Source organism: Bos grunniens, chromosome 10 (assembly GCF_055505025.1).
Source record: "Bos grunniens cultivar Pamir isolate PY7600 chromosome 10, Bosgru_T2T1.0, whole genome shotgun sequence".
Taxonomy (NCBI): Eukaryota; Metazoa; Chordata; class Mammalia; order Artiodactyla; family Bovidae; genus Bos; species Bos grunniens.
In genome coordinates this window covers 15,238,578-15,263,244 of record NC_141174.1, presented here as the reverse complement: position 1 = coordinate 15,263,244, position 24,667 = coordinate 15,238,578, and the positions used below count along the sequence as shown (strand labels likewise).

At 56.4% G+C, this 24,667-nt stretch overlaps 1 protein-coding gene across 4 annotated transcripts; it reads left to right on the top strand.

The window, feature by feature from the left end:
- The first annotated feature begins 3 nt into the window (after window positions 1–3).
- Window positions 4–23,129, top strand: VASH1 (vasohibin 1). 4 transcript variants are annotated; one of them, XM_086319498.1, is made up of 7 exons: window positions 4–1,697; window positions 9,556–9,644; window positions 11,027–11,083; window positions 12,658–12,732; window positions 15,407–15,788; window positions 17,634–17,746; window positions 18,923–23,129. In XM_086319498.1, exons 1-7 carry the CDS (start codon window positions 1,395–1,397, stop codon window positions 18,993–18,995), a joined length of 1,092 nt encoding a protein of 363 aa, XP_086175624.1. In that variant the 5' UTR covers window positions 4–1,394; the 3' UTR covers window positions 18,996–23,129. The 4 variants fall into 4 exon arrangements, with proteins under 4 accessions (XP_086175624.1, XP_086175625.1, XP_086175628.1 ...); XM_086319502.1 differs by lacking the exons at window positions 4–1,697; window positions 9,556–9,644 and adding an exon at window positions 11,621–11,693 and having other exon boundaries at window positions 11,041–11,083; XM_086319499.1 differs by lacking the exons at window positions 11,027–11,083; window positions 12,658–12,732 and having other exon boundaries at window positions 53–1,697.
- The last annotated feature ends 1,538 nt before the right edge of the window (window positions 23,130–24,667 follow it).

Genomic DNA, 24,667 nt, shown 5'->3' with positions numbered 1-24,667 from the left:
GGACGGAGCGCATGCGCGGCGCGGGCCAGAGTCGAGCCGGGTGGGCGGCAGGCCGGCAGAGTACCCCGCCGCCTGCCCGCTCGGTTGGCCTAAGCTTCGCCGGAGCCGAGACCTGCGCGGGGACCCGCGCGCGCGCGCAGCAAACTGCTCTCGGGGGACTAGCGTAGCCGGCCCTCCCAGAGGCTTTGCCCCTCGGCTCCGGCTTCCTCCGCGGACGTGGCTGCGCGAGCCTCCAGGCTTGCTCTCCCCGCCCCGCGGTCCTGCCTCCAGCCCTTAGCCAGGGGAGGCGGGGGTTCCGCGGGAGGCCGAGCGAACAGCCGCGGAGCATCCTTTGCCCGTCGCGGCCGCGCCACCGCCCATGCTGCAGCCGATCCAGGGCGGCGACCCTGTGGCCGCAACCCGCCGCTCGGTGACCCTACGCACCGCCCGAGCGTTCCCAGCTGAGGCCCGGGACCGGGACCCGCGCCCCGCGATGGCTCGGCTGGCGCAGCGCGGCGCCGGGTGCCCGGCATCCGCCCGCTGATACGCGCCGGGCTGGGGACCGGCGGGGCCTGGGCGCTCCCCGCTTCGCCTCCCCGCCGCGCCCTTCCCGGGGGGCTCCACTGCTCCTGCCCGGGGCGGGGGTGCGAGAGGACAGGAAACCAAGACAAAGCCCACTTTGTGCGGGGAGTTGGCGGCGGGCGTGGAATGTGCGCGTTGGCGCGCGCCCCCTCCCCGCGCCCCTGCCAGCTGCGAGTCTCGGCTCCCAGACTCGTCGCATCCGAGAAATCGCGTCCCATCGCCGCCCTGCGATCCGGGGGGTCGCGACCTCGGAGCCGACTCCCGGCCTGGAGTCGCCTCGGCCCCCCACCTCTGAGCACGCACAGGTGTGAGCGTGCGGTATTTTGTAGAGGAATTTGTTGCTCTTCAAAAAACTGGGACCTGGGGCGCCCGGTCGGCGTGGGCACTCGTGCCTCGACCCTTTCGTGGCCGCAGATCTGAGCTGCCTGGCCTCAGTTTCCCTCCGGCTTTTCTCCTCGGGCAGCCCAGACTGCTGTCCGGTATTGTTCTCGCTCTCAAAGGGGGTGGGGGGTGCTTTGGTGAAAGCTGCCAAGTTGAGATGTATTCTCTACATCCCGTTTTTCAAAAAGAACCAGGCTTCTAAGGCTCACCCTGGACAACCAAGCCCCTCTGCCCAGCACTTCACTTTGAGGCACTGATTTTTACCCCCTCCGCATCAAGTAGTGTTTTATTGTACGGAGCCACGCCCTGGTTTCTTAAAGGTGCCCTGCGCTCTGTTTGGCCATGTGTTATCTCTGCAGCTGGTGTGTGGGAGGCCTCCTGTGAGCCACCTTTTTTTTTCTTTACCCCTGCCTGCTGCTACGTCCTCCCACCCACCAGTCAAGGATTTGGGGATGCCAGGGGGGAAGAAGGTTGTCGGGGGCGGCAGTACCGGCGCTGCCCCCACTGCCGCGGCTGTCCCCTCTGGGGTCCGGCGTTTGGAGACCAGCGAAGGAGCCTCTGCCCAGAGAGATGATGAGCCAGAAGAAGAAGGGGAAGAGGACCTACGAGATGGAGGCATCCCCTTCTTTGTTAACCGGGGTGGGCTGCCTGTGGACGAGCCCACCTGGGAAAGGATGTGGAAACACGTGGCCAAGATCCACCCCGATGGAGAGAAGGTGGCTCAGCGGATCCGCGGGGCCACGGACCTGCCCAAGGTGAGGGCTTTGTTTGGGGCTTGGCGGGGGGCAAAGGGTGGGGGGGAGCTAAGGTTTTAGTGACTTGGGGGCTTCCAGAGCAAAGTGCCACTTTTCCTGTTGGGGTAGGGAGTTACTGGTAAAGTGTTAAAAATATAGATAGGTTGAACCTGTCCAGAAGAACTTTTACTTAATTGCCATTGAGGCTGTTTTGTGAGGTCCACATGCCCTGTTTCTAGGAGTGTCCTCCTCCGTCTCTTAAAATGCCCATGTGTTGTGGGCAGAGCAGCAGATAAACTTAATAACACTAACGGGTGCCTTGACATCTTATTCGCTAAGCCAGAGAGCAGTGGGCAGAGAATGAATGACTGAGGACGGTCCAGGATTTCAGATATTGAGTAAATATTTTCATGTGTTTCGCTGAATTCTCCAAGAGCGTTGTGCATGAAGTGCAGTTTGAGGACCCATTTTTACAGACAAGGAAGCTGAAAACTCAAGTAGGAACTCAGGGCTCCATAGCCAGTAACTGACAGGGCTGAGTCTCTCCCCCCACAGGTCTTCCGGTTCCAGGGCCTCTGCTCCATAGGACATGAGGTTCCAGGGCAGTTAGAAGAGGGCCGTGGAGAGGGGCAAAGTTCAGGCATTTTTCTGTGCATGGCAAAAACGAAGTGCAGTGACTTTTCACGACGACTGGCCTTCAGTTGTGTCACCATGAGGGCCAAGGCAGTCTCATTCATCTTTGTCTTCCCAAGGCCTCCTGTGTGCCTGGCACAGAACCGGCACTTGTAAGCATTTGCTGAATGAAAGAGTATTTGAAACATTCTGTGCCCTATAGTACTTGGTGGAAAAACACGCCTGATTTTTTTCCCCCCAAAGTTATGGTTCAAGACTAAGGAAATACTCTCTCAAATGCAGAGACCTGAAATTCCCTAAGAAAAGTCAGTTGGACAGAGGTCGGAGCCCATGCTTATGCGTACTTGCCCAGGTGAGAAGGAAGGGACCAGAGAGTGGCAGTTAAGGTGGATTAGACATGGAAACAGGTGGCCTGTTTTGTTCTCTTTTTACTAAGTTATTGGTAGAACCATCAGAGACTATCTTCTGGGACAAGCTGAATTCAGACAATCCCCAGGTTGAGAGTTGAGCTACTGCCTTATATTTTCAAGGGAAATTGAATATGATTTGATTTTGAATGGCTACATAATCACCTTCTGAGCTAATTCAGAATTAACTAATTCCCTGTGGTTGGCCATTGTTTCCAATAATTTTTTCTTAAAATGAACACTGTGGTGCCCATTCTACAACATAAATTTGGGGACTCACCTCTGATTATTGGAGAAGGAAATGGCAACCCACTCCAGTATTCTTGCCTAGAGAATCCCACGGACAGAAGAGCCTGGTGGGCTGCTGTCCATGGGGTCGCAAAGAGTCGGACACGACTGAAGCGACTTAGCAGCAGCAGCAGCTCTGATTATTTCCTTGAGATAAATTCCTGGAAAAGGAAGTATGGCATCAGAGGATAAGGACATCTGTTCCAATCACCCGCCTAGTTATAAACTCAAGCAGACCCCTGTTTGAGCCACAGTTTTCTCATCTGAGGTTGAGAGTGGTGTTGATTGTAGTGAAGTTAAATGAGACAAAATGTGTTAAAGCATTTTTTTAATATATTAAAAAAAAAAAAAATTTGTTCCGGGTCTCAGTTGCACATGCAGGATCTTAATGTGGCATACAAACTCTGAATTCCTGCATGTGAGATCTAGTTCCCTGACCAGGCATCAAACCCAGGCCCCTTGCACTTTGAGTGGAGAGTCTTAACCACTGAACCACCAGGGAATCCCTATATTAAAGCATTTAAGAAACTGTAATGCCTCAGACTGGTACTGATTACTGGGTGTTCATTCCCTCTGTCCATACCCTTCATCAGGAGGGGCAGCTAGGTCTCACTCAGCGTTTGTCCCAGTGAAGCCAGAGCCACATGCTTCTCCCACATGAGCAAGTCAGGGATTAGCAGATGGCTCTCTAGCCATCCTGCTGATGTCTAAATCAGGCTCTGGGAGAGTGTGAATGGTCCTCTGTAGAACTGTCACCACTTCAAGGGACTAAAAACAAAATTGACGAGCTTATTAGCCACTGGTCTTGTAATGTCATCTCGTCATCTTCAACCTTCACACATAGAAAAGAAACTGATGAGGGAATAACGCTATTGTCTGTGGGGGGTGTCATGACTGACAGGAGTGTGGAAGGGATTTTGTGAGAGGATTGAGAGAATTGAAACTCTCCCTCCTCAGTCAGTTCAGTTCAGTCACTCAGTCATGTCTGACTCTTTGTGACCCCACGGACTGCAGCACACCAGGCCTCCCTGTCCATCACCAACTCCCAGAGCCTTCTCAAACTCATGTCCATTGAGCCAGTGATGCCATCTAACCATCTCATCCTCTGTCATCCCCTTCTCCCGCCTTCAGTCTTTCCCAGCATCAGAGTCTTTTCCAATGAGTCCGTTCTTTGAATCAGGTGGCCAAAGTATTGGAGTTTCAGCTTCAGCATCAGTCCTTTCCAATGAATATTCAGGACTGATCTCCTTCGGAATGGACTGGTTGGATCTCCTTGCAGTCTAAGGGACTCTCAAGAGTCTTCTCCAACACCACAGTTCAGAAACATCAATTCTTTGGTGCTCAGCTTTCTTTATAGTCCAGCTCTCACATCCATACATGACCACTGGAAAAACCATACCTTTGACTAGATGGACTTTTGTTGGCAAAGTAATGTCTCTGCTTTTTAATATGTTCCATCATAGCTTTTTTCCAAAGAGCAAGCGTCTTTTAATTTCATGGCTGCAGTCACCATCTGCAGTGATTTTGGAGCCCTGAAAAATAAAGTCAGCCACTGATTCTACTGTTTCCCCATCTATTTACCATGAAGTGATAGGACCAGATGCCATGATCTTAGTTTTCTGAATGTTGAGCTTTAAGCCAACTTTTTCACTCTCCTCTTTCACTTTCATCAAGAGGCTCTTTAGTTCTTCTTCGCTTTTCTGCCAGAAGGGTGGTGTCATCTGGAGAAGCTCTATATAGTCAGCAAAAACAAGACTGGGAGCTGACTGTGGCTCAGATCATGAACCCCTTGTTGCTAAATTCAGGCTTAAATTGAAGAAAGTAGGGGAAACCACTAGATCATTCAGGTATGACCTAAATCAAATCCCCCTCCTCAAACCACAGGAAAAGTGTGGGGGGGCAGTTTCCTCTATCTTGGCCCAGAGCAGGAGTCTTGGCCCCAGAGTCTGGGCAGAGTGGAGATGTCCAGGAGGCATCAGGGTCTGATCCCAGAGTGCCAGCAGCGTGGACCCAGCACTGGGTTGCCCCACCCCCCACCCCAAGGGGCCCTGCCCTGAAGCTAACACAGGGGCAGCAGAGGTTACACCGTAGTGGGACCAGGAGTTTGTGCTAAGCCACTTCAGTCGTATCCAACTCTTTGTGACCCTCTAGACTGTGGCCCACCAGGCTCCTCTGTCCATGGGGATTCTCCAGGCAAGAATACTGGGTGGGTTGCCAGGCCCTCCTCCAGGCAGGTTCTTTGCCACTAGCACCACTTGGGTAGTCCGCCAAGAGTTGGGGGGATAGAATAATGTTTTAAAAAGACCAGGTGAGCCAGAATTCAAAATGGGGAGATTTCACATCAGAATCCAGATTTTTTCAGGAAATGAGAAGATCTGAGAGCAGAGAATCTGTGACCCCACATGGCACAGGCAGCTGGGGCTGAGGGCTGGTTCCCCTCCCCCAGGTGGCCGCAGACCCCCACCTGCTCTCTCAGTCCGCCTTCCCTGTTTATGTCACCAGTGCGGCCCCTGCAGGTGGTTGAGTCTGAGGTCCCTGCAGTGTAGTGTAATAAAACATTGGATCCACCGTGTTGAAATCCTGGGTCTCCAGAAAGGAACACAACCTCCTCGTGCCTCAGTTTCCTCAGCTATAAAATGGGCATAAGCGCAATACCCACTTCTGAGGGGTCACTGGGAGGAATTGATGAAATAAAGCCTGTGAAGTGGGTGAGCAGTCATACGTACTCAGCAAATAGAGTCTGGAGAGACCACCCCACGGGCACTTTTGAGGAGATGTCCTCTAAAAGGGTGACACCAGTATGTTAACGGGCGACAGTTCCTAAAAGGATCGCAGATCCAGGAGCCATTTGTGTTCCTTTGTAAGACTGTCTCCTTGATGTTTCAAGCTGCCTCTAGCTTTTTTATTTTAATTATTATTTATTTATTTTTGGCCGTGCTGGGTCTTCGTTGAGGCACATGGCTTTTCCCTAGTTGCGGCCCGTGGGGGCTGCTCCCTGTTGCGGTGCATGGCTTCTCGTTGCAGTGCTTCTCTTGTTTCAGAACATGGGCTCTAAAGTGCTCAGGGGCTTCAGTAATTGCAGCACGTGGGCTTAGTTGTCCCACGGCACGTGGGATCTTAGTTCCCGGAGCAGGGATCAAACCCACATCCCCTGCATCGGTAGGTGGATTCTTAACCACTGGACCACCAGGGAAGTCCCCTGCCACCACCTTTTTAAAAGCCCAGTGGTCAGGCATCCAGACCCAGCTGCCCAGGTTCTTCTGACTGCGGCTCTAGACATTGAGCTCCTGCAGAAGGTGAATTTGGACATCGCCCCTCAAAAAGGCAGTACTGCCAGCGTCCTCATGGGCTGACCAGTGTCTGACATGCCCAGGAATAACAGCGACAGTGGGCAGGAGCCAAGTCCCTGCCGTGTGCCCGTCCCTGTCCCAAGACCTGGCTATGCAGTGTCTCATCTAGGCTCTGAGGTTGGTTTTGTTTTGGCACCCACTTTACAGGTGAGGTGTCCACGGCATGGAGACGGTAAGGATCTTGCTTCCAGACGGTAAACTGCAGGGCTGGGATTTAGACAGCGATGGGCTGGTTCTAGGCCCAGGTCTGTCAGCCTCTAGGATTTCTTGCTTCTTGTCCACACACTCAGCTGCAGGCTGCCTGACCTCCCCCAAGACTCCTTTCTGTTCCTTAATAGGACTCAGGATTTCAGGGGGTTCCTGGAGCCAAGGTAACCCTGGGCCTTGGTAGTAGAGGAGGAGTCATTCCTGGATGGATCTGGGCCAATATCACTTTCCTCCACTGTACCCCACTTAACCCCACTGCTCTGCAGCAAGGGAGCATTTCTGGAGTTCCTGGTTTGGGGTGGGGGTTGAGGGATTGCCAGCCCTCCAGTAGGTCTGATTATTTGGATATACAGACTCTCACCTGTTTGTTTTGTTTTTGTGAACATTCAGAAGAAAGATGCTGGCCTGTTGGTTGACATGAGTTAACATGTCACAGCCGTCAGCTCCCTCCAGCTATGCCACAGTGGTGGTGTCCTTTAAGGCCCTACTCATGAATCCAGGGTCTTTCTACACTTTTTTTCTGGAGCCCTTTAGTTCTTACAGAGCCTCTAGTTCCTGGGTCCTGTGTCTAGATGGCAGGTGATACCCTCATGGTACCACCCGGCCCTGGCCCAGGGTTGGCTTGTGCAAGCTTGCTCAAAGGATTCTTGGACTACAGAGCCCTCCTTGTTTGAAATGTCTCGGGGGAGGGTGTACTTACAGTCTCTACCCCAAGCTCCTAGAAGTCACTAAATGCCCTCATGGGAAGTGGAGATGACTTGCCTGGGACCTTCCACCTGAAAAAGCCAGGTGCTGTGCCGTTTATAGTAAATGGTTCCGTCATTCCTCTGATAGCTCTCCCACCCTGTATCCTTGACCCAAGGAGTCCAGCCAGGCCCTCAGAGAGTTCTGGAGCCTGTCTTGTACATGGTGGCCGGGCAGGAAGACAGAGCACTCCCCATCTGGGGCTGTTATCCCCCTGCTGATTTTAAGCAGTGGCCACAGTTTGGGCAGCAGTAGCATTACTTTGCCAGACCTTTGCCAACAAAGGTCTGTCTAGTCAAGGCTATGGTTTTTCCAGTGGTCATGTATGGATGTGAGAGTTGGGCTATAAAGAAAGCTGAGCGCTGAACAATTGATGCTTTTGAACTGTGGTGTTGGAGAAGATTCTTGAGAGTCCCTTGGACTGCAAGGAGATCCAACCAGTCCATCCTAAAGGAAATCAGTCCTGAATATTCATTGGAAGGACTGATGCAGAAGCTGAAACGTCAATACTTTGGCCACCTGATGCAAAGAACTGACTCATTTGAAAAGACCCTGATGGTAGGAAAGATTGAAGGCAGGAGGAGAAGGGGGCAGCAGGTATGAGATGGTTGGGTGGCATCACCGACTCAACAGACATGAGTTTGAGTAAACTCCGGGAGTTGGTGATGGGCAAGGAGGCCTAGCATTCTGCAGTCCATGGGGTCAGAAAGAGCTGGACACAACTGAGCGACTGAACTGAACTGAACTAGGGGGGTGTGAAAGGGGAAGTAGCTGCCTCCAGACCGAGGTGTCAGCGGCTGGGGACTGCCCAGACCGGAAGGAGGGGGCCGGCAGGGCTGGGGAAGAAGTTCATGCAGAGTCGTCTCCTGGGCAGGGCTTTCTCCCTTGCGCCTTGGCCCTTTGGGGCAAGTAGGTGCCTGTCAGAGGCTGTGGTGCCATCAGGAATCACTGGTGTTTCACTTCCTTCGTGTCAGATCCCCGGCCACCTTACTTGAGAGGCTGTGCCCGCACCGCCCCATAGGGAGCGCATCCCTCAGCCCAGCCCCGCCATGGGCTCCCGCTGGACCTGGCCCTTCCCTCCCTGTACAGATGGATGCGCTCAGCAGCCCCCATCTGCTGGGGAGTAGGCTGAGGCCTAAGGGTGGTAGGGTGGGGCCTCGTCATGTGAGGAGCCCTGAGGCCACCTCAGAGCTGCCAGTGCTGGGAGCCAAGGGGGACCCCAGGGGGCTGGGCCATGGACCTGGAAAGCTGGTTCCTCTCTACCCAGGAAAGCCCGACCTGTAACCCCAAGGACCTGGTGGGTGCTTCCCTTGGCTTCTGAGCCACACTTGACTTGTTGCAGCAAACTGCCAGCCTTCAGGCTCCCCAGGCCGGAGCGGGTGGCCTGGGGACACACACCCAGATGTGGCTGCTTTTCTGACAACTGCAGGGTTGCCGAGGGACAACTCCAGGAGGCCACAGAGCCTAGCCTGACTGCCAGCACCTGGGCAGCCCAGGCTGAGGGTTCCCAGTCCTCACCCACCCCTCCCCACCACACCCCCACTCTCCCCGTGACAGCCCCTTCTCCCCATGTCTGGCCAAACTCTGGAGAGTCTAATCCGGTGAGGAGGACTGTCCAGATGCCCGGTTAGCCATGCTGCTGTAGGTGTGGCACTGGCAAGACAGGAGAGCCAGGGCTCCTGCTGCCTCCATGGAACGCTTCCAAAGAGGCTAGTCCCCGGCAAGTCTGTCCCAAACCACATTCTCCCCCTGCACGTCCTTCTTTCTCCCAGGGGAGCAGGAAGGCCTGGCCATTGTGCTCTGATACAAAGTGCAGTGGGGCGACACCACCTGCTGAGGGTGTGCTCACCAGGCACAGGGACACCTGGTCAACTGGACTTTGAACCAGAGTTGAACCCCAAACCCAAATGAACTTAACTTCAAGATCAACATTCCTGGGGACACCTTGAAGTTCATGAAATGTAAAATTCTAAGCAGTCAGCCTGTGTTTTTTTCTAAAATTATGAAAGAAGCATAAAATTGGAATATCGACATAAACTCCAGATCAGAAATGCCGTCAAGGGCTAGGAGGGTGAGGAGTGGCCAATGGGAGGGTGGGGGTTGGGGGGGGAGAGAAGCTCAGCGAAGGAGGGAGCGGGGAGCTCCTCCTTGGGACGTGGCTTCTCTGGGGGCTAATCTGGGTGTCCAGCGGGCTGGAAGCTCCAGGGTAAGCCTCCCTCCGTGACCAGAGCTTTCTCTCTCCGTGCCCAGATCCCCATACCGAGTGTGCCTACGTTCCAGCCCTCCACGCCCGTCCCTGAGCGCCTGGAAGCAGTGCAGCGCTACATCAGGGAGCTGCAGTATCCTCCGTGGTCAGAGTCACGGCCGCCATCCGGCTGGTCCAGAGCCAGCTGGGGCTTGTTTCCAGACAGGGCCGGAGGGCACTGGGCCAAGCAGCTGCACCCCACGACTCCAGGGGGTGCCACTCACACGGCATCTCTGAACCCCCGGAGTCGTGCGCACAGCGCATGTCCTCCCGGGTATCGGAGCGGGTTTGTCTGATGAATGCCACACCTGCTCTGGCCTCCCTGCTTCCTGCGTCCTCCTCCGTGTGATGGGGTCAGGGTGTCCTGAGTGACCTGCTCGTGGAAGCCTAGTCCAGGTCCACTGGCCCAGACCTCCTCTGCTGACCCTCTGGTGCCAGCAGAGAGAGAGAAGGGGGAAGCTCCCTTGGGGCTGTTTAAAAACTGGTCTAAAAGAAGTATGTGTTGGGGGAAAGGGTGTGTGTTGGGGGGAGGTAGCAGGTAGATGTTGGAGAAGGCAATGGCAACCCACTCCAGTGTTCTTGACTGGAGAATCCCAGGGACGGGGGAGCCTGGTGGGCTGCCGTCTATGGGGTCACACACAGTTGGACGTGACTGAAGCGACTTAGCAGCAGCAGGTAGATGGAGGAGAAAAAGGACTTTTATGCTCCAGGAGACAGCTTCCACATCTTGGACGTATCCCCTAGTTCTGCGCCTTTTTCCTGCCTGGCAGAAGGCCAGCTGCCCAGCAGGGGAAGAGCCTTGGGACGCCCCCAAGCCTGGGATTCCCCGGTGTCTCTGAGCTGGGCCTCTGCAGCCCTGGGCCCTGCCTGGAGCTCTTCCACCTGGCTCCCTCTGACCCTCCTCGCTGCTGATTCTGTCCAAGATGGCAGGACCCCTAAGGGCCAGGCATGGGTCCTAAGCAGAAGAATAGTCAGACTGGTTACTGAAAACTGGGTCCAGCCCAATTTGGGGGGAGAGAGCAAGGGGCAGAGATGGGGACTGGTGGCCTGGAGAGGGGCCGGTTAGCTTGGGAGCAGCACCCAGCAACAGAGCCGCACAGGAATCCCACCCCAGCCTTCTCCTGTCCGTGTGTGCTGTTTCTCACCAATTGGAACATAAAGTACTGCTGAGAGCTGTCCAGGGCTCAGGCTTGTCTCCCGGCCCTGGCCAATGGCTGCCTTCTGCCTGGCTTCCTTCCTGGAGAGGAAAGCTGGGAACAGAGGATGAGTGAGGACAGAGAGGGGCCCTGTGGGGGAAGGAGCCAGCAGCGTGCTGTGCCCTCCTGTCCCTTCAGACGATCACACCCTGAGCATCCTCTGTGGGGTCTTTACCCGGCCTGCACCCCCGAGGAGTGCTGGACCCCCGGGGTCCGGATGGGGGCAGAGGGACACGCCTCTTCCAGATCAAGCCAGAGAGCCCTTAACCAGCACCCGCAGGTACAATCACACAGGGACACAGTTCTTTGAAATTAAGAAGAGCAGACCTCTGACAGGGTAAGTGTGGGGAGCACAGGTCCCTCTGCACCAGGTCACAGACCCTGGTCTGGTTGGGGCCCCTCTGTCACCTGTGGGTGGAAGCTTATCAGGCAGGCAGAGAGTCTTCCCAGGAGAGCCCACCAGCAAAGCAGGTACCACCGTGGGACTCCCCTTAGGACGTCCTAAAGAGGGGATTCTAGCCAAGATGGGCAGCCAGGGCTCCCTTGAGGAAAAGGAACCCCAATATCCATGCTGAGCCAGGAGGGAGAACCCCAGTATCCATTCTGAGCCAAGAGGGTGATGGCAGACCACCTGCTTGCCTTGGTGATGACAGAGGATGGTCCCAAGTGGATGTCTGTGTGTGACCCTTATCTTCCTTTTAGGAGAGGTCGGCCTCACAGGAGAGGGTCTTCCCCCTTCTCTCTGTTCCCTGGCATCACCCCCAGTTACCTTCTGGACTTGATTCTGGGCATTTGGTACAAGGCCCAGTGATTGAGCTGCAGGGACCCTACTGGGGAGAACACTGCATGTCTCACTTCCCATTCTGCCCCCCAGGTGTAGACCCCTGGCTGGATTCACCCCCATGGAAACCCTTAGGGCAGAGTGGAGTGGAGAGTGAATACCACAGGTGGGCCTGGGGGCTCAGCCCAAAGCTGTCTACAGGTTTAAAACCCTGTGCTTTTATGATGAATATGAATTTTACATCTTGCCCCACATATAATCAATCCATGATCACTTCCTTATGAAAAATGCTTTAGATGGTTTATTAGCTAAATTACTTAATTACCCCTTCTCTAAGCCCTCGGGGGGAGAGCAGCCTTCCTCACCCCAAAGCTTTGCTCTTGTTGTCCTGTGCCTGCTGAGTGTGCAGGCCCAGCTCCAGCCTCATGGGATGGAGGAGTCTGACACCCTGCCCTGCAAAGCCAGTGGCCAGGCTGTATTCCCAGGGCCAGGGGGCAGCATTTGGTGAGGAGGGAGGAACCAGGCTTCAGAGATAAGTCTGTTTTAAAGTGGCCTGAATTCCAAGTTCAAGAGCAGATGGGGGAGTCACTGGGCAGCTAATTCCCTGAGACCCCATGTCCAGGCTCCAGGGAGCTGGCTAGCCATGGAGGAGCAGTTACAACAATCAAAGGCTCTTCAGAGAAGTCACAGTTCCATCGGGTGTCCACTGTGCTCCAGAAGAAACAAGATCAGTGCCAAGGTCTCCGGCCTCTTTGGCATGCTATCCCATGCACTCCCCAAACACCATCTTTACAGGAGGCCCCCAGCCCAGTGGCTTTCAAAGACCTGCCTACCACTGCACGCCACCCCCAACCACCCTCCCCTCCAGAGGACTCTGCAGCAGGACTCTGAAGGAAGAAGGAAATGGAAGGACAGAAGGGAAAGGGGAAGGGCCTCTTTCCTTATCTTCAGTGGTTGTCTCTTCTCTGACCCCTTAGGCTCAGGAAGGATGTGAGGGGGAGGTGCTGGGCTTGAGCTGCGGCAGCTTGGAAGGCAGGGGAGTCTTTGTCCATCTAGTCTACCTCCCAATGCTCCTTCACCAGAGGGGACTGGAGCCTCTGTCCTAATGACTCTGCCTTCCAACCCCCCAGGCTGATGGACCTGGCCAAGGAAATGACCAAAGAGGCTCTGCCAATCAAATGCCTGGAAGCGGTGATCCTGGGAATGTATCCTTCCTCTGAGAGGTCTGGGAGGGGGTGGCCAGCTACTCACACCTCCAGGGCCATCTTCCTCCTCTGGAAGGGCCCTCCCAGCTCCCTTTCCCAGAAGTCACGAACTTGGCCCCAAAGTGAAGGAGTTTGAGGGGGGCTCAGTCTCTTGCACCTCAGTTGCTAACTTCCAAGGCTTACTGGGCAGCTTTTTTTTTTTGAGCAGTGGACACAGTGACCCTGTTCTCCAAACCACAAATCACGGCTCATGGTCTCATAAGGCTGCTGTGCTATTTCCAAGAACCAAAGAGTCCGGGAGAAGCAGGTTGGATGCCCAACTGTTGGCATTTCCAAGACATGTGGATCTGTGGAGATGGTGGACATCCCCTGATCTTTAAATGTAAATCTGCATATTAAAAAAATAATAAAAAGGGTTTCTCAGTCTCTCCCCCACCCAAAGGGTAGAACTGGACCTATAGCTGGATCACCAGAGTAGTTAGGTAGGACAGACGAGGCCCCTAGAGGGGGCACCCAATATCCCCAGTTAAAGCAAAGTTAGGAGACTGGCATGTGGCCATTTCTCTGTCGTAAGTGGTTCCTGCCTGAATCCTACCTTGTTTAATTACAGAAAATTTTAACCTCATATAAGCATAAATTAACATAGTGCAGCCCATGTGCCCATCACTCAGTTTTACCAATTCAAGGCCAGTCTTGACTCATCTTTTCCCACCCCACACTCTTCCCTGTACCTATCAAGGCTTGTAAATATTCCATCTACCACTCCTGGAGTAGGCACTGGGCTCTGTGCCCAGCAGGGTGAGGGGGCAGGTGCCTAATGGAACAGGGAGGAATCGTTTGCTCAGATGGGTCAGGGAGAAGACAACGCTCACAGGCCAGGAGCACAGCTTCTCTGTGGGGGATCAGAGGGGGTACTCCCCACTCCCATAGACATACCTGCCTAACCTGTACAAAGAGAGTGCAGGGGTGGCCCCAGTCCTCCTCCCTGAGGGCTAATCCCTCTGTGGCAGTCCTTTGCTGCCCAGAGAGACCCACCAGCATTGCCCTGTCCAAAGGGTTCTCTGCTGGGATGAGTGTGAGGCCAGCCCAAGGACTCCAAGCCGCTGCCAGCGCCTCCTTCACCACCCCACATTTGCTTCTCCTTCAGGACCACGCTCCAAAGTGGAGGTTCCCACCCCCTTGTAGGAGGGAGACCCTGCTCCCCTCCCCATGAGCACACAGAGAAGCTGGTCCAGATGGGATCACATGGTCCCAGAGGCCTTCCAGGGGTTATCTGCTGGCTTGTGGGCAGGAGGAAAATAGGAGTAGCCCCCCATCTGGACAGGACACCACCCTGCTGTCCCCATAGAACTGCCACGGCCCCCTCCTGAACACAAGGGACGCTCTGAACTAAGTCTGTTCCTGGTCTCATCCTCACTGCACTCAGAGTCTGCACCTGGCTCATCTGTGTTCCCAGTCATTTGCTTGCAAGGAGTCAGGCCTGGTGAGCATGGCAGTGACTGCATGCAGACTGCAGGCTCAGGCCAACCTGGACCTGAATCCTAGCTCTGCTATCCTCACTGTGGCCTCAAGCAAGTTCCTTAGCACCTCTGAGCCTCGGAGTCCTCCTCTGCAGAGGGGACAATGGCAATGCCATCCCACAAATTTGTTAATACAGTTAAACGACCAGGAGCACACTGGACACTGGACACAGTGTCGACCTGGTCTGTACACCAAGCTTTTATCCTGTTCATCTCATTCTCCCCGTTTGTTCAAAAAAGAGTTTTGAGTGCCTGTCATGTGCCATGTCTGTGCTGGGCCCCAGAGATACAGCAAAAAATAAAAATAAATGACAGACAAGGTGGTCCCCATTCTCAAAAGTTTACGTTCTAGCTAGGGAGACAAAAAATAAGCAAGTAAACCAAGAAATAAGAAAAATAATCACAGATTGTGGTGATGTGCCATGGGGAATATTAGAGCAGACTTGCTTTAGGAAGGGAGGTCAGGGGTCCCAGCCAAGCCTGAGAAGGAGCCAGCAGGGCCCGAGGAGCAGCCAGAGAAAAGAGCTGGTGTAGACGGTCCTCCGTGGAGGTTGGAGTGGACAGCTGACGGCCCCCCAGGCTGCTGGCAGCCTTGGTTTTATCAGAAGAGCAGCAGGCACAGTATCTACGCATGGAGGGGTAGGGGCGGTGAGAGAAAAGAACAGGGTTGTCTGTGCATCTGTGATGCACACGTGTGTATCAGCACGTGTGAGAGGGAGGGCAGGGGTGAAGAGGGCTGTGTGTGCGACAGAGGGGAGGAGGGAGGTGAGGGGGAGACAGACAGGCTGGTGGACGGAGGGCCTGTCTCACCCTTCCTTCACCCCACCACTCTGGAAGGCCCGGCATTTCGAGGTGCCCTACTCACTGTTACTTGGTGAGGGCTGCTTGACGTCATGGCAGCAGCCGGTAATCACTGAGCACCCTGACCCATAGAGATTGAGTTCACTGAGTGCCTACTGTATGCAGGGCCCAAGTCTGATGACAGGATGTGGATGAGCAACACCCACCGTCCGCGCTGGGGAGCTGGGGTCCGCACTGGAGAGCTGGGCTCTGGGGCGGCTCACACAGCCTCTCCCGGGTGGGGTAGGTGGGATGGGGTCGCCCAGCCCCGCTCCTGCTTCTAGCCGTTTCCTTAGCTGCGGCGACGCGGCCAGTTACCTCACCAACAGCATGCCCACCCTGGAACGCTTCCCCATCAGCTTCAAGACCTACTTCTCAGGGAACTACTTCCGCCACATCGTGCTGGGGGTGAACTTCGGGGGTCGCTATGGGGCGCTGGGCATGAGCCGGCGCGAGGACCTGATGTACAAGCCGCCGGCCTTTCGCACGCTCAGCGAGCTCGTGCTGGACTACGAGGCCGCCTACGGCCGCTGCTGGCACGTGCTGAAGAAGGTGAAGCTGGGCCAGTGCGTGTCCCACGACCCGCACAGCGTGGAGCAGATCGAGTGGAAGCACTCGGTCCTGGACGTGGAGAGGCTGGGCCGCGAGGACTTCCGCAAGGAGCTGGAGCGGCATGCCCGCGACATGCGGCTCAAGGTGCGTGAGCACTGCCCTGCCCGGGGCACCCAGGGCCTGGGCAGGGGTGGAGGTGGAAGGGCAGGGGTGGGGGGTGGTGGTGGTGGAAGGGCAAGGGTGAGGGCAGAAGGGCAGGCGTGGGGATGGAAGGGGTAGGGGGTCAATGGAAATGTAGGGCTGAGGGTAGAAGGGCAGGGGTGGGGAGGAAGGGCAGAGGTGGAGATGCCGCTTCCTAGAGGCTCACTCTTCCAGGGAAGTCCCCCCTTCCTCCCCCATCTTCCCAACCCACCATCCCCACCCCCATCTTCTTGGGAGGAGGTGGAGCCAGGAGTTGGGGAGGTGAGGGTAGGAAGTTTCTGGGCTTCGCTCAAAGGTCATTGCTGATGAGACAGCCACCTCAGGTGGGCAGCCCTGGGGAGGCTCTGTTTGGGCTGCAGGGGAGCTGGGCTTGGGCCTGGGCAGGGGTGCTGCCATCCAGGTGGAAGGGCTGCGAGTCAAGGCTGGTGGGGAGTCATGGCCTGTCTGGAGGGAGTGGTATAGTGTGGGCTGGGCAGTAGCTTCCATCACCCCTGTCATCCCGACTCTTGACCCCCAGCCCCAGGGGGAAAGTCAGAAAAGAGAAGCGGGTCAGACTCTGGGGAGACAAGGAGGGACGGCTCCTTCTCCCTCTTGCCCAGCCACAGTGAGCAGGGGTCATGAGGGGGAGCTGCTGGACCCAAAATAGTGGGCTGAGCTGCTGAGATGTTTGTCCCCCTGTACTTGGGGGTGCCTTCCGTGGGGCCTGCTGGCCCCTCCCCTTTGCCCAGTCTCTGCAGCTCTGCGCTCTGCCTCTCCGGGCAGCCTGGGGCCATAGCCGTGACAGTGGCAGTTTCACGCCCATTGCTGCTCCCCAAGACTGCAGGAGGGCTGCAGCAGGCAGGGGGGGACACTGAGGTGCAGGGAGCCCAGAGACTTGCTTGCAGCCTGTGGGCGGCAGATGGGCCTGTGGCTCAGTCTCCAGATGGGGAACCCCGGCACGTCGCAGGTGCTTTCAGGAGTCCCGGCCGCCCTGCCCCGCCAGTCCCCAGACCAAGACCTTGGGGTGACAGCTTCGGTGCCTTCCTTCCCCAGGGCAGCTGCAGGTGACCCCGCTGCTTTCGGGGGCTGCCCTCCTCCCCTCCTGAGCTGGTCCTCCCCCCTGTCCCTCCCTGTGGAAGTCTGGGTGCTCAGCTGCCCAAGTGTCACCCCACCTTCAGGGGAGCAGGTTGGATCTAGAGCTGGAGCCAGCATTACCTAACTTCGAGTGCTGTGTTTCCCAATCTGTTTGGTGCTTAAGACTTCCCATGTTATTTGCACCCCTCTCCAGCACCTGTCCTGTATACCCCACATTTTGAAAATTCAGCTCAAAGGGACTGTGTCGCCTAAGTTCACTTGCTCCACCCACCTCCTTTATTCCCCTTCATCAGAGGTATAGCCACTAGTCTGAGCTTCTGATTAACTGGAGATAACCAGTGTCACCTGTGGGTCTTGTAGGCTCCCAGCCCCAAGCTCAGACACGGGCTGCTTCTCCGGCTGGCCCCTCTGCCCGGCCTGAGTAAATGCCCCTTTTCTCGGGGGCCACCATGAACCCTCCCCAGTCACTGCTGTCCACGTCCATGCTGTTTCAGGGGCTCATGGAGTTTGGGCTGCCCTGCTGTGGAACCCCCAAGGCCCTGGCCACTTTAGCGCCTGGGAAACAGGTTCAGGAAGACCCCGAGACAGGGCAGAGCAGGGCTTGAGGCTTCCTGGGCTCTGCCCAGAGCAGCTTTGGGGCTTGTGGCTCCGTCAGGACAGGACAGACTCTGGGGCGGTCCTGGAGCAAGTCTGTGTGTCTTCCTCCCCACCCAGATCGGCAAAGGGACCGGCCCTCCGTCTCCCACCAAGGACCGGAAGAAGGATGTGTCCTCCCCACAGCGGGGCCAGTCCAGCCCCCACCGCAGGAACAGCCGCAGCGAAAGGCGGTGAGCCCTGGGTTTCCCCTTTCCTGGAGGAGTTGGGGGTGGGGGGAAGGTGCAGAAAAAGGCTTCATCCTTTCCGCTCATCTTCCCCTCCCTCTGATCTCCCCTCAAGCTCTTCGCATTCCCACCCTTCTCTTTGTCGCCCCCACTGGAAGGGTGGGTTTGTTCATATGTTGAAACAGCTACAATGAAGTCCCGTTTCTCCAGGGAGAAGGACATCTCTGGCCCACTGGTTACCCTGTGTGGGCACCCTGGTGCCCAGCAGGAGGCCGACGGGGGAAGGTCCGAGGCCACAACTGCAGAGCTGCAGAATAGGCTCTGGGGGAGGGATGGCAGAAGGGTGGGGCCCAGCCAACAGTGAGCTCTTCCAGGAATATCGCTGGAAAAGGTTTTAACCTCAGATGGCAGCCGGTTGGTGGCTTTGAGCGTAACCTTTGCCCCATGAGAGTCTGGGTTTTGCCTGTAACCGGCCGGCAGAAGCATTCGGATAAAGCACCCAGCGGCCTCGTCAGATTTGTCTCCTCTGTGTCAGTGTGGCTCTTGCTTTAAAGGTCATTCTGGAGACACCTCCAGGTTATATGGGGTTCCCTGGTGGCTCAGATGGTAAAGCGTCTGCCTGCAATGCAGGAGACCCAGGTTCGATCCCTGGGTCGGGAAGATCCCCTGGAGAAGGAGATGGCAACCCACTCCAGTATTCTTACCTGGAGAATCCCATGGACAGAGGAGCCTGGTGCACTACAATCCATGGGGTCGCAAAGAGTTGGACACCACTGAGCGACTTTACTTTTTCACTTTTCTGGAGACACCTCTCTGGTGTCAGGGGCACCTCGCTGCCTCCCATAGCCAGCCTCCTTCACTTTGACCTGGGAGGCTGTCAGAGAGAACACAGGGTCCCTCACAGGGATTCACTGTTACTTTATCACTTAACTGCAGCCAGAGTCGCTGACCTCAGTGAAGAGCAGTAGCTCCTGAGAGAGTGTGGGGCCCACACTCAGGCTCGCAAGGGGGGTTGGGGGTTTCCAGAAACGCACTTCCTCGGGGACCCTTCCTGCTGCATTTGGGACACCTTGGAGAATGGGGAGGTGGGAGTTGGGGGGCAGCCACCCTGGCTCCCTGCTCTCCCACCTCCCGGAGAGGCTGCTCACCCTTTCCCCTTCCTCTCTTCTCCCCTCCCTGCAGGCCTTCCGGTGAGAAGAAGCCTTCAGAGCCCAAAGCCATGCCAGACCTCAATGGGTACCAGATCCGGGTATAAGGCGGGTGGCAGCGCCCCCTGCCTCACCCACTTCCCTGGGGACCAGCATCCTCCAGCCAGACCAGCCTCGGTCCTGGGGAACGCGGGGCTGATGACGGGGCGAGTGTGTCCCAGCTCAGCTTCCCAAGCTGCTGTCCCTCTGCTGGGCTAGGCCCTCTACCTGTGGACCAAGAGGCAGTGAAGAGTTGAATTCTGAGGTTTTAACTTGATGACCTGAAATTTAAAGTATTGGGGAAAAAAAACTTAAAAACTAGTGGATCTGGCCAGGGGCCGGAAAGCCAGTGCTTAGAAGATTCTAAGTGTCGTGGGGCTGGGTGAGGAGGGGTTGCCGGCTCTGGCTGGTACCCCTGCCCGTGTGTCTGGGGTTTGGGTCCATCCTCCCCATGGGAAACCTCCCAGCTCCGCTCGGGCCGTGGCATGACAGGGGAGCGATGTTTCTCCAGTCCTGTCTGCCCTGGCAGCATCATGACCCAGGGAAAGGAAAGCAGGGTAGGAAGCACCCCGAGAAAGGTCTGCATGGTCCATATCGGGAGCTTAGCACAGGCCCCGTGTGCCCCAAGAGCCAGAGTGTGTGACCCAGGAGGGCCCTTGGAGCCCCATGGACAATGCTACGTGGGTGGACACTGCCCAGTGGCAGCGCCTAGTGCTGGGATGCGCTGGACGAAAGCCCGGGAGAGAGCCGCTGGGGGAAAGAGTTCCCAGACCCCTCCTTGGCCCCCTTGTTCAGCCCAGCTCTGCTTGTTGCTGCAGCTGGGGCCTCCCTGCAGAGGGGCCGGGCTTGGCCGGTGGCCCAGAGAAGAAGCACTGGGCTCAGCGTGCCTGTGGGGATCTGAACAGACCTGGTGGGTCCACAAACCATGGCTGAGGACGGGGTGGGACCCTCAGGCCTGGGTCGGGAGGCCCCCAGGGACTGCTCCCGCTTCCTGTTACCTCAGCCCTTGCTAGGGAAATGATGACCAGGCCACGGAGGCCTGTATCCCAGCCCCCGCTCCCTGTTTAGCAGCCTGGGTTAGGTGTGGAGGGCCCAGTGATGATCCGGCCTGGGGCATGAGGCAGCTCCTTAGGGAAGGGCCTGAGCTGCTGGAGTCTGCACCATCTGCCTGGAGGGCAAGGGAGAAGTTGTGGAGACAAGTTGGCGGAACTGGAGGAAGGTTCTGGAGGCTCAAGCAACAGCAGAGGTGGAAGGCAAAGGGTGCAGTGTGGCCACTGGGGAGAGGCAGAGCCCAAGAACTGGGGGTTGTAAGTGAGAAAAGAAGGTGAGGGAGAGTTTAGAACCACGGGGAGTAGTGAGTTCCCCTTTGCTGGAGATATTCAAGCAAAGATTAGATGGTTGCTTGTCATCTAGAAAGCTATAGACCGGATTTAGGTTACGGGAGGATAACTGGAAGAGATGACCATTAAGGTTTCTTAATACTGAGAGGCAACTGTCAATAAGGTTGCCTAGGAACTGAGGGCCTGACTGAGCTCTGAAAGAGGAAAAGCCCAGAGTTGTGAACTCAGATTCCCCCAGGGCCGAGCAGCTGATTGAAGGAGGGCTGCAGGGCTGGGTGGGGACTGTGGCCAACTAAAGAAGGCCAGCCTCAGCCGCTGGTGCTCAGCGGATCTAAAGGCAGGCCCTGCATACCAGATGACCAGATGTTTTTTCATTGCAGAATTCTGAATTTTTATGTGAAATATGCAGATTTTTAAATGGTGGCAATCAACTCAGAAAATTTAAAAGCCCAACCCGAAAAAGAATGACTGTCTGTAATCTTAAAGAGAGTAGTAAGAGCTTGGGCTGGGGAGATGGATGCACTGAGTTGGCGTGGAGATGGAAGGGATGGAAGTTCTAGGTGTCCCAGAGCAGGCTGGACATCCGAGGGCAGCATCCTCGCCACAGCGGCTGCTCCCAGATGAGCAGCTGCCTCCTTCCCACCCGACTCTCCCTGCAGACCAGAGACACTCAGTCGTGTCCAACTCATTGCAACCCCATGGACTGTAGCCTGCCAGGCTCCTCCATGGGTGGGATTTTCCAGGCAAGAATATTGGAGTGGGAGGCCATTATCCTTCTCCAGATCTTCCCGACCCAGGGATCAAACCCAGGTCTCCCGCATTGTAGGCAGACGCTTTACCGTCTGAGCCACCAGGGAAGAGGGGTGGAGTGGAATAAAAACAGTGCTGTTCTCAGTCTGCTGGGGAGATGGATGAGGCCTGAGGAGCCAAGAAAGGGAGAGATGGAGACAGGATGCGTCTGCTGACGCGGGTGCCCACCAGGAGAGGCACCGAGCTGGCAGCTCTTCAGACCAGCAGATCTTGGCCCAGAGTCAGGCCAGGCAGAGAAGCCGGCTGCTCACTCCCTTGGGTTCCTCCTGGCTCAGTGGACCCTTGGCAAGGTGCCTAAGCAGCCTGCTGGGCTACATCACGGCCAGAGCAGTCTGGGGGCCACTGTGAACCCCAACTCAGCCTCCCATCCCATCCTAGTTTTCAGGAGGGGGGGCCCCACGTTCACACCTTCACCTGGGACAGAGATGGATCCATTTGGGAGGCATGAGGCTGAAAACAGGGCCTTTTGTGGGTGTGGAGGCAGGTGCCTTGTGATGTCCACCAGGCAGGTGAACCACAGAGCTTGAGGGTGAGACGTGAGAGGGGGTGCTGGGGTCAGGGATGTGGGGGAGAGCTGCTCCTGGCACGGGTACCCAATGGGGTGCTCTGGTCCCCCGTCTCCCTCCCGAGCCCCTTGGGGAGAAGGAAGCAGAATGCAGCCCCAGCTGCTGTCTGCCGGGGGAGGGAGCCGACGCCCCCACCAAGAAGCCCCTAGCACCTCCCCATTTCCTCGCTGAGACCTCGGGCCTGTGGACACCCACGGGATACAGCGGTGCTTTTTTAATTTATTTTTTAACACATTTCAAATATATGTAGCAAGCCCTCCTCCCCTCCTGGGCGTATTTACACAGGCTCTGCTCCGCGCGGGGCCGGCCTGGCTGCAGAGTTTCTGGGGAGGCAGGGTGCAGGGACTTGGGGCCTTAGTCACCATCGTCAGCATCACCTCATCTCACTTCCCATGAGAGACCAGGCCCGGCTCCTCCAGACTCAGGGCTGCCTCCCAGCACTCGGTGTGGGCTCCTCTGTCCCTGGGGGTCGGGGCTTCTGGCTGGGGAGGGGTCAGGGGAGGTCAGAGAAAGCTGTGTGATGAAGGTGGGCTGGCTCAGCCGGATAGTGACTGCTCCCCAAGGCCGGGCTGCCTGTACCCTGTGCGGGCTGCCAGGTCAGAACACTGGGAACCTGGGTTTCTAGCCGTGTCCCACCCACTCACACCTGCGGGTCCTCTCCCTCCCGTGGCCTCAGCAGAGTCACCATCCCCTGGCCCCGCTCAGCAGCCACCCCATCCTTCCTGAGCGTGGCCAGGTACGGAGAGCTGCACCTCCCACCCCTAGGTGTCATGACGAAGCCTAGGGCCAGCCTAGCTGCAGGGAGAGCCCGAGTTTGGCCACATCTGGTTGCTGACCCTGGGTCATCTCACAGCATCCTCCCCTCCCCGCCGCTTCCAACTTGGACTTGACTTCCTGGCCCAAGGACTGGGTCTCCTTCTGACCAGGAGTGTGCCCAGAGGCCTGTGTGCCTGGGTCCCTTGCCTGGGTGGTTTTCAGCTTAGCTTTGTTGGCTTCCCCCAGGCCCACCCTCTGGCCTCGAAGTACAAGGAAAGTGTGAGCTGGGGGCCTAGCCTATGGACTGTGTTCTGAGTGCCAGAGTCCCGCTGTGCTGAACTCCCCACCTCCCTCGTCCCACTGAGAAACCAGGGAAGGGCAGGGAGGTGTGCCCTAAAGAGGGGTGCGTGGGGTAGGAGGGGAGGTCTGACCCAGACCAGGCAGGGCTGGCCAGGTGCTAGCTGCAAGTCTGTCGGTATTGACCCCACCCCCCTACCCCCACCCCATCTTGGTGCTCCAGAGTCCCAAGTTTCCCGTTTTCTTCCAAGTCTGATGAGAGGAGAGATCGGGTGTGCTTGGCCTGGGGCTTGGTGATGGTGTCAGCTGGCTGCCGTGTTGTACTGGACTTGTTGTTCTCGTATCAGTATTGCCCCCTCCTTCCCCTTTTACACTTCGTCTCATTCCTGTTCTCACTTTTTCCTTGAAAAGAATAAAGTCTCCCCCCAGCTCAGCTGTGTGGGCTGTAAGCCTTGTCTTCTTCCCTCCAGGAGCTGGGGCTGCAGCCGCCCCACCTCCCACTGTCAGCCACGGCAGCTCTGGGGGGATGGGGTGGGGGTTGGGGGTAGAACCTGATCAGAGGTTGAGGGGAGCCCCAAACCAGTCATCAGGACACCTCGCAGCCCCGGCAGTCATGATAAACTTCTGGGGTCCCAGACTGTCACACCCCTCAGCCTGCTGAAGCCACTTGGCCCTTTTTACTTGTCTGGGAGATCTTTCCTGCTGACTGTAAAAGAAGCCCTTTCTCCTTCAAACAGCCAGTTCCGCCCCCCTGGAGGCCCCAGGCGCATTCCAGAGCCCAGCTTGTCCTCTCCTAGTCCCCAGCCATCCACCAGGAAGGAAGGAGGAGGAAGGCTGGGTGTTCTCCTGGGAGAGGAGGCTATTTCAGAAAACCATAGCAACGGGGATCTCAAGTCCCTTCTCACCACGGTCGCCAGTGCAGAACCTATGGAGGTTAAAGACACAGCTTGGAAAACACCCCTGGTTCTACCCGTTACCCCTTCTTCCTCTGCATTGTCCGTCCAGCCCTGGACCTCTTCCCAGGCTTTAAGGCAAGTCCAAACAATTGCAAGCTGACCTGCCCAGAGGCATCTTTTCCCCTGTAACCCTTGCTCCCTACTTCTCTGCTCTCCTTTCGTTCAGCTTGAAAGGAAACCCTAGGCTTAGGAGAAGGGAGCGTATTTCCTACTTCTTATCCCAGCCAATCCCCAGAAAGCCCTAGCACAGCAAGACTCCCTCACTTTCAGGAGCGTTGTGGTGAGGCGTGGCCACTGGGAAGAGGAGAGGTGGTCTGTTGGGATCCATGAAGGGCTTGGACTGTACACCATTAAAAAGAGGCAGTTATTTACAGGATCATTTAAATCCAGCTTAAATGATACCAAAAAACGAGCCTTTCAATAAAGGTAACCAGAGTTTGTAAATAACTGGGCTTATACCCCCTTCACACAAAAGGCAGTGTGTGAAATGTACATATTCAAGTCCAGCTGGTAAAGGGCCTTGTAGGTGGGTTTCAGTGATGCGGGCTCATATACCGTGGGCCCCTGGACTGCTCTCATACATAAAGGGGCTGAGTTAAGTGCTGGGCTGAGTTGGTCACAAGTCAGCCAGGCTCACCGTGGATACCGCACGGCCACTTTCTTGGAACTGACGCAGAGCTGAGTGCCGTCACAGGCTCCCGAGAGGACCAGAAGCCAGCCTACTGGGTGGATGGCCACATTTCCTGCTGCTCCCTTTGCTTCAAGCTCGCAGCACGTGCCTGCCTAATTTAGGCACATGACTATCGTGGGTTGGACCTCTGAAGGCAGGTGGCACTTCTCAGAGCCCTGGACATGAAGAGATTGAAGCTCTGCACCCCCGTCTGCCAAGATCTGACAAGGATCCTGACCACGACTGCGGAGGGCAGTGGTGACAGGGTGCTGGTCACACCAAAGCCCAAGTCGACCGTCCCACACGCGGGCCGCCTGGTAACCCTTACCATGTTTGCCAAGGGAT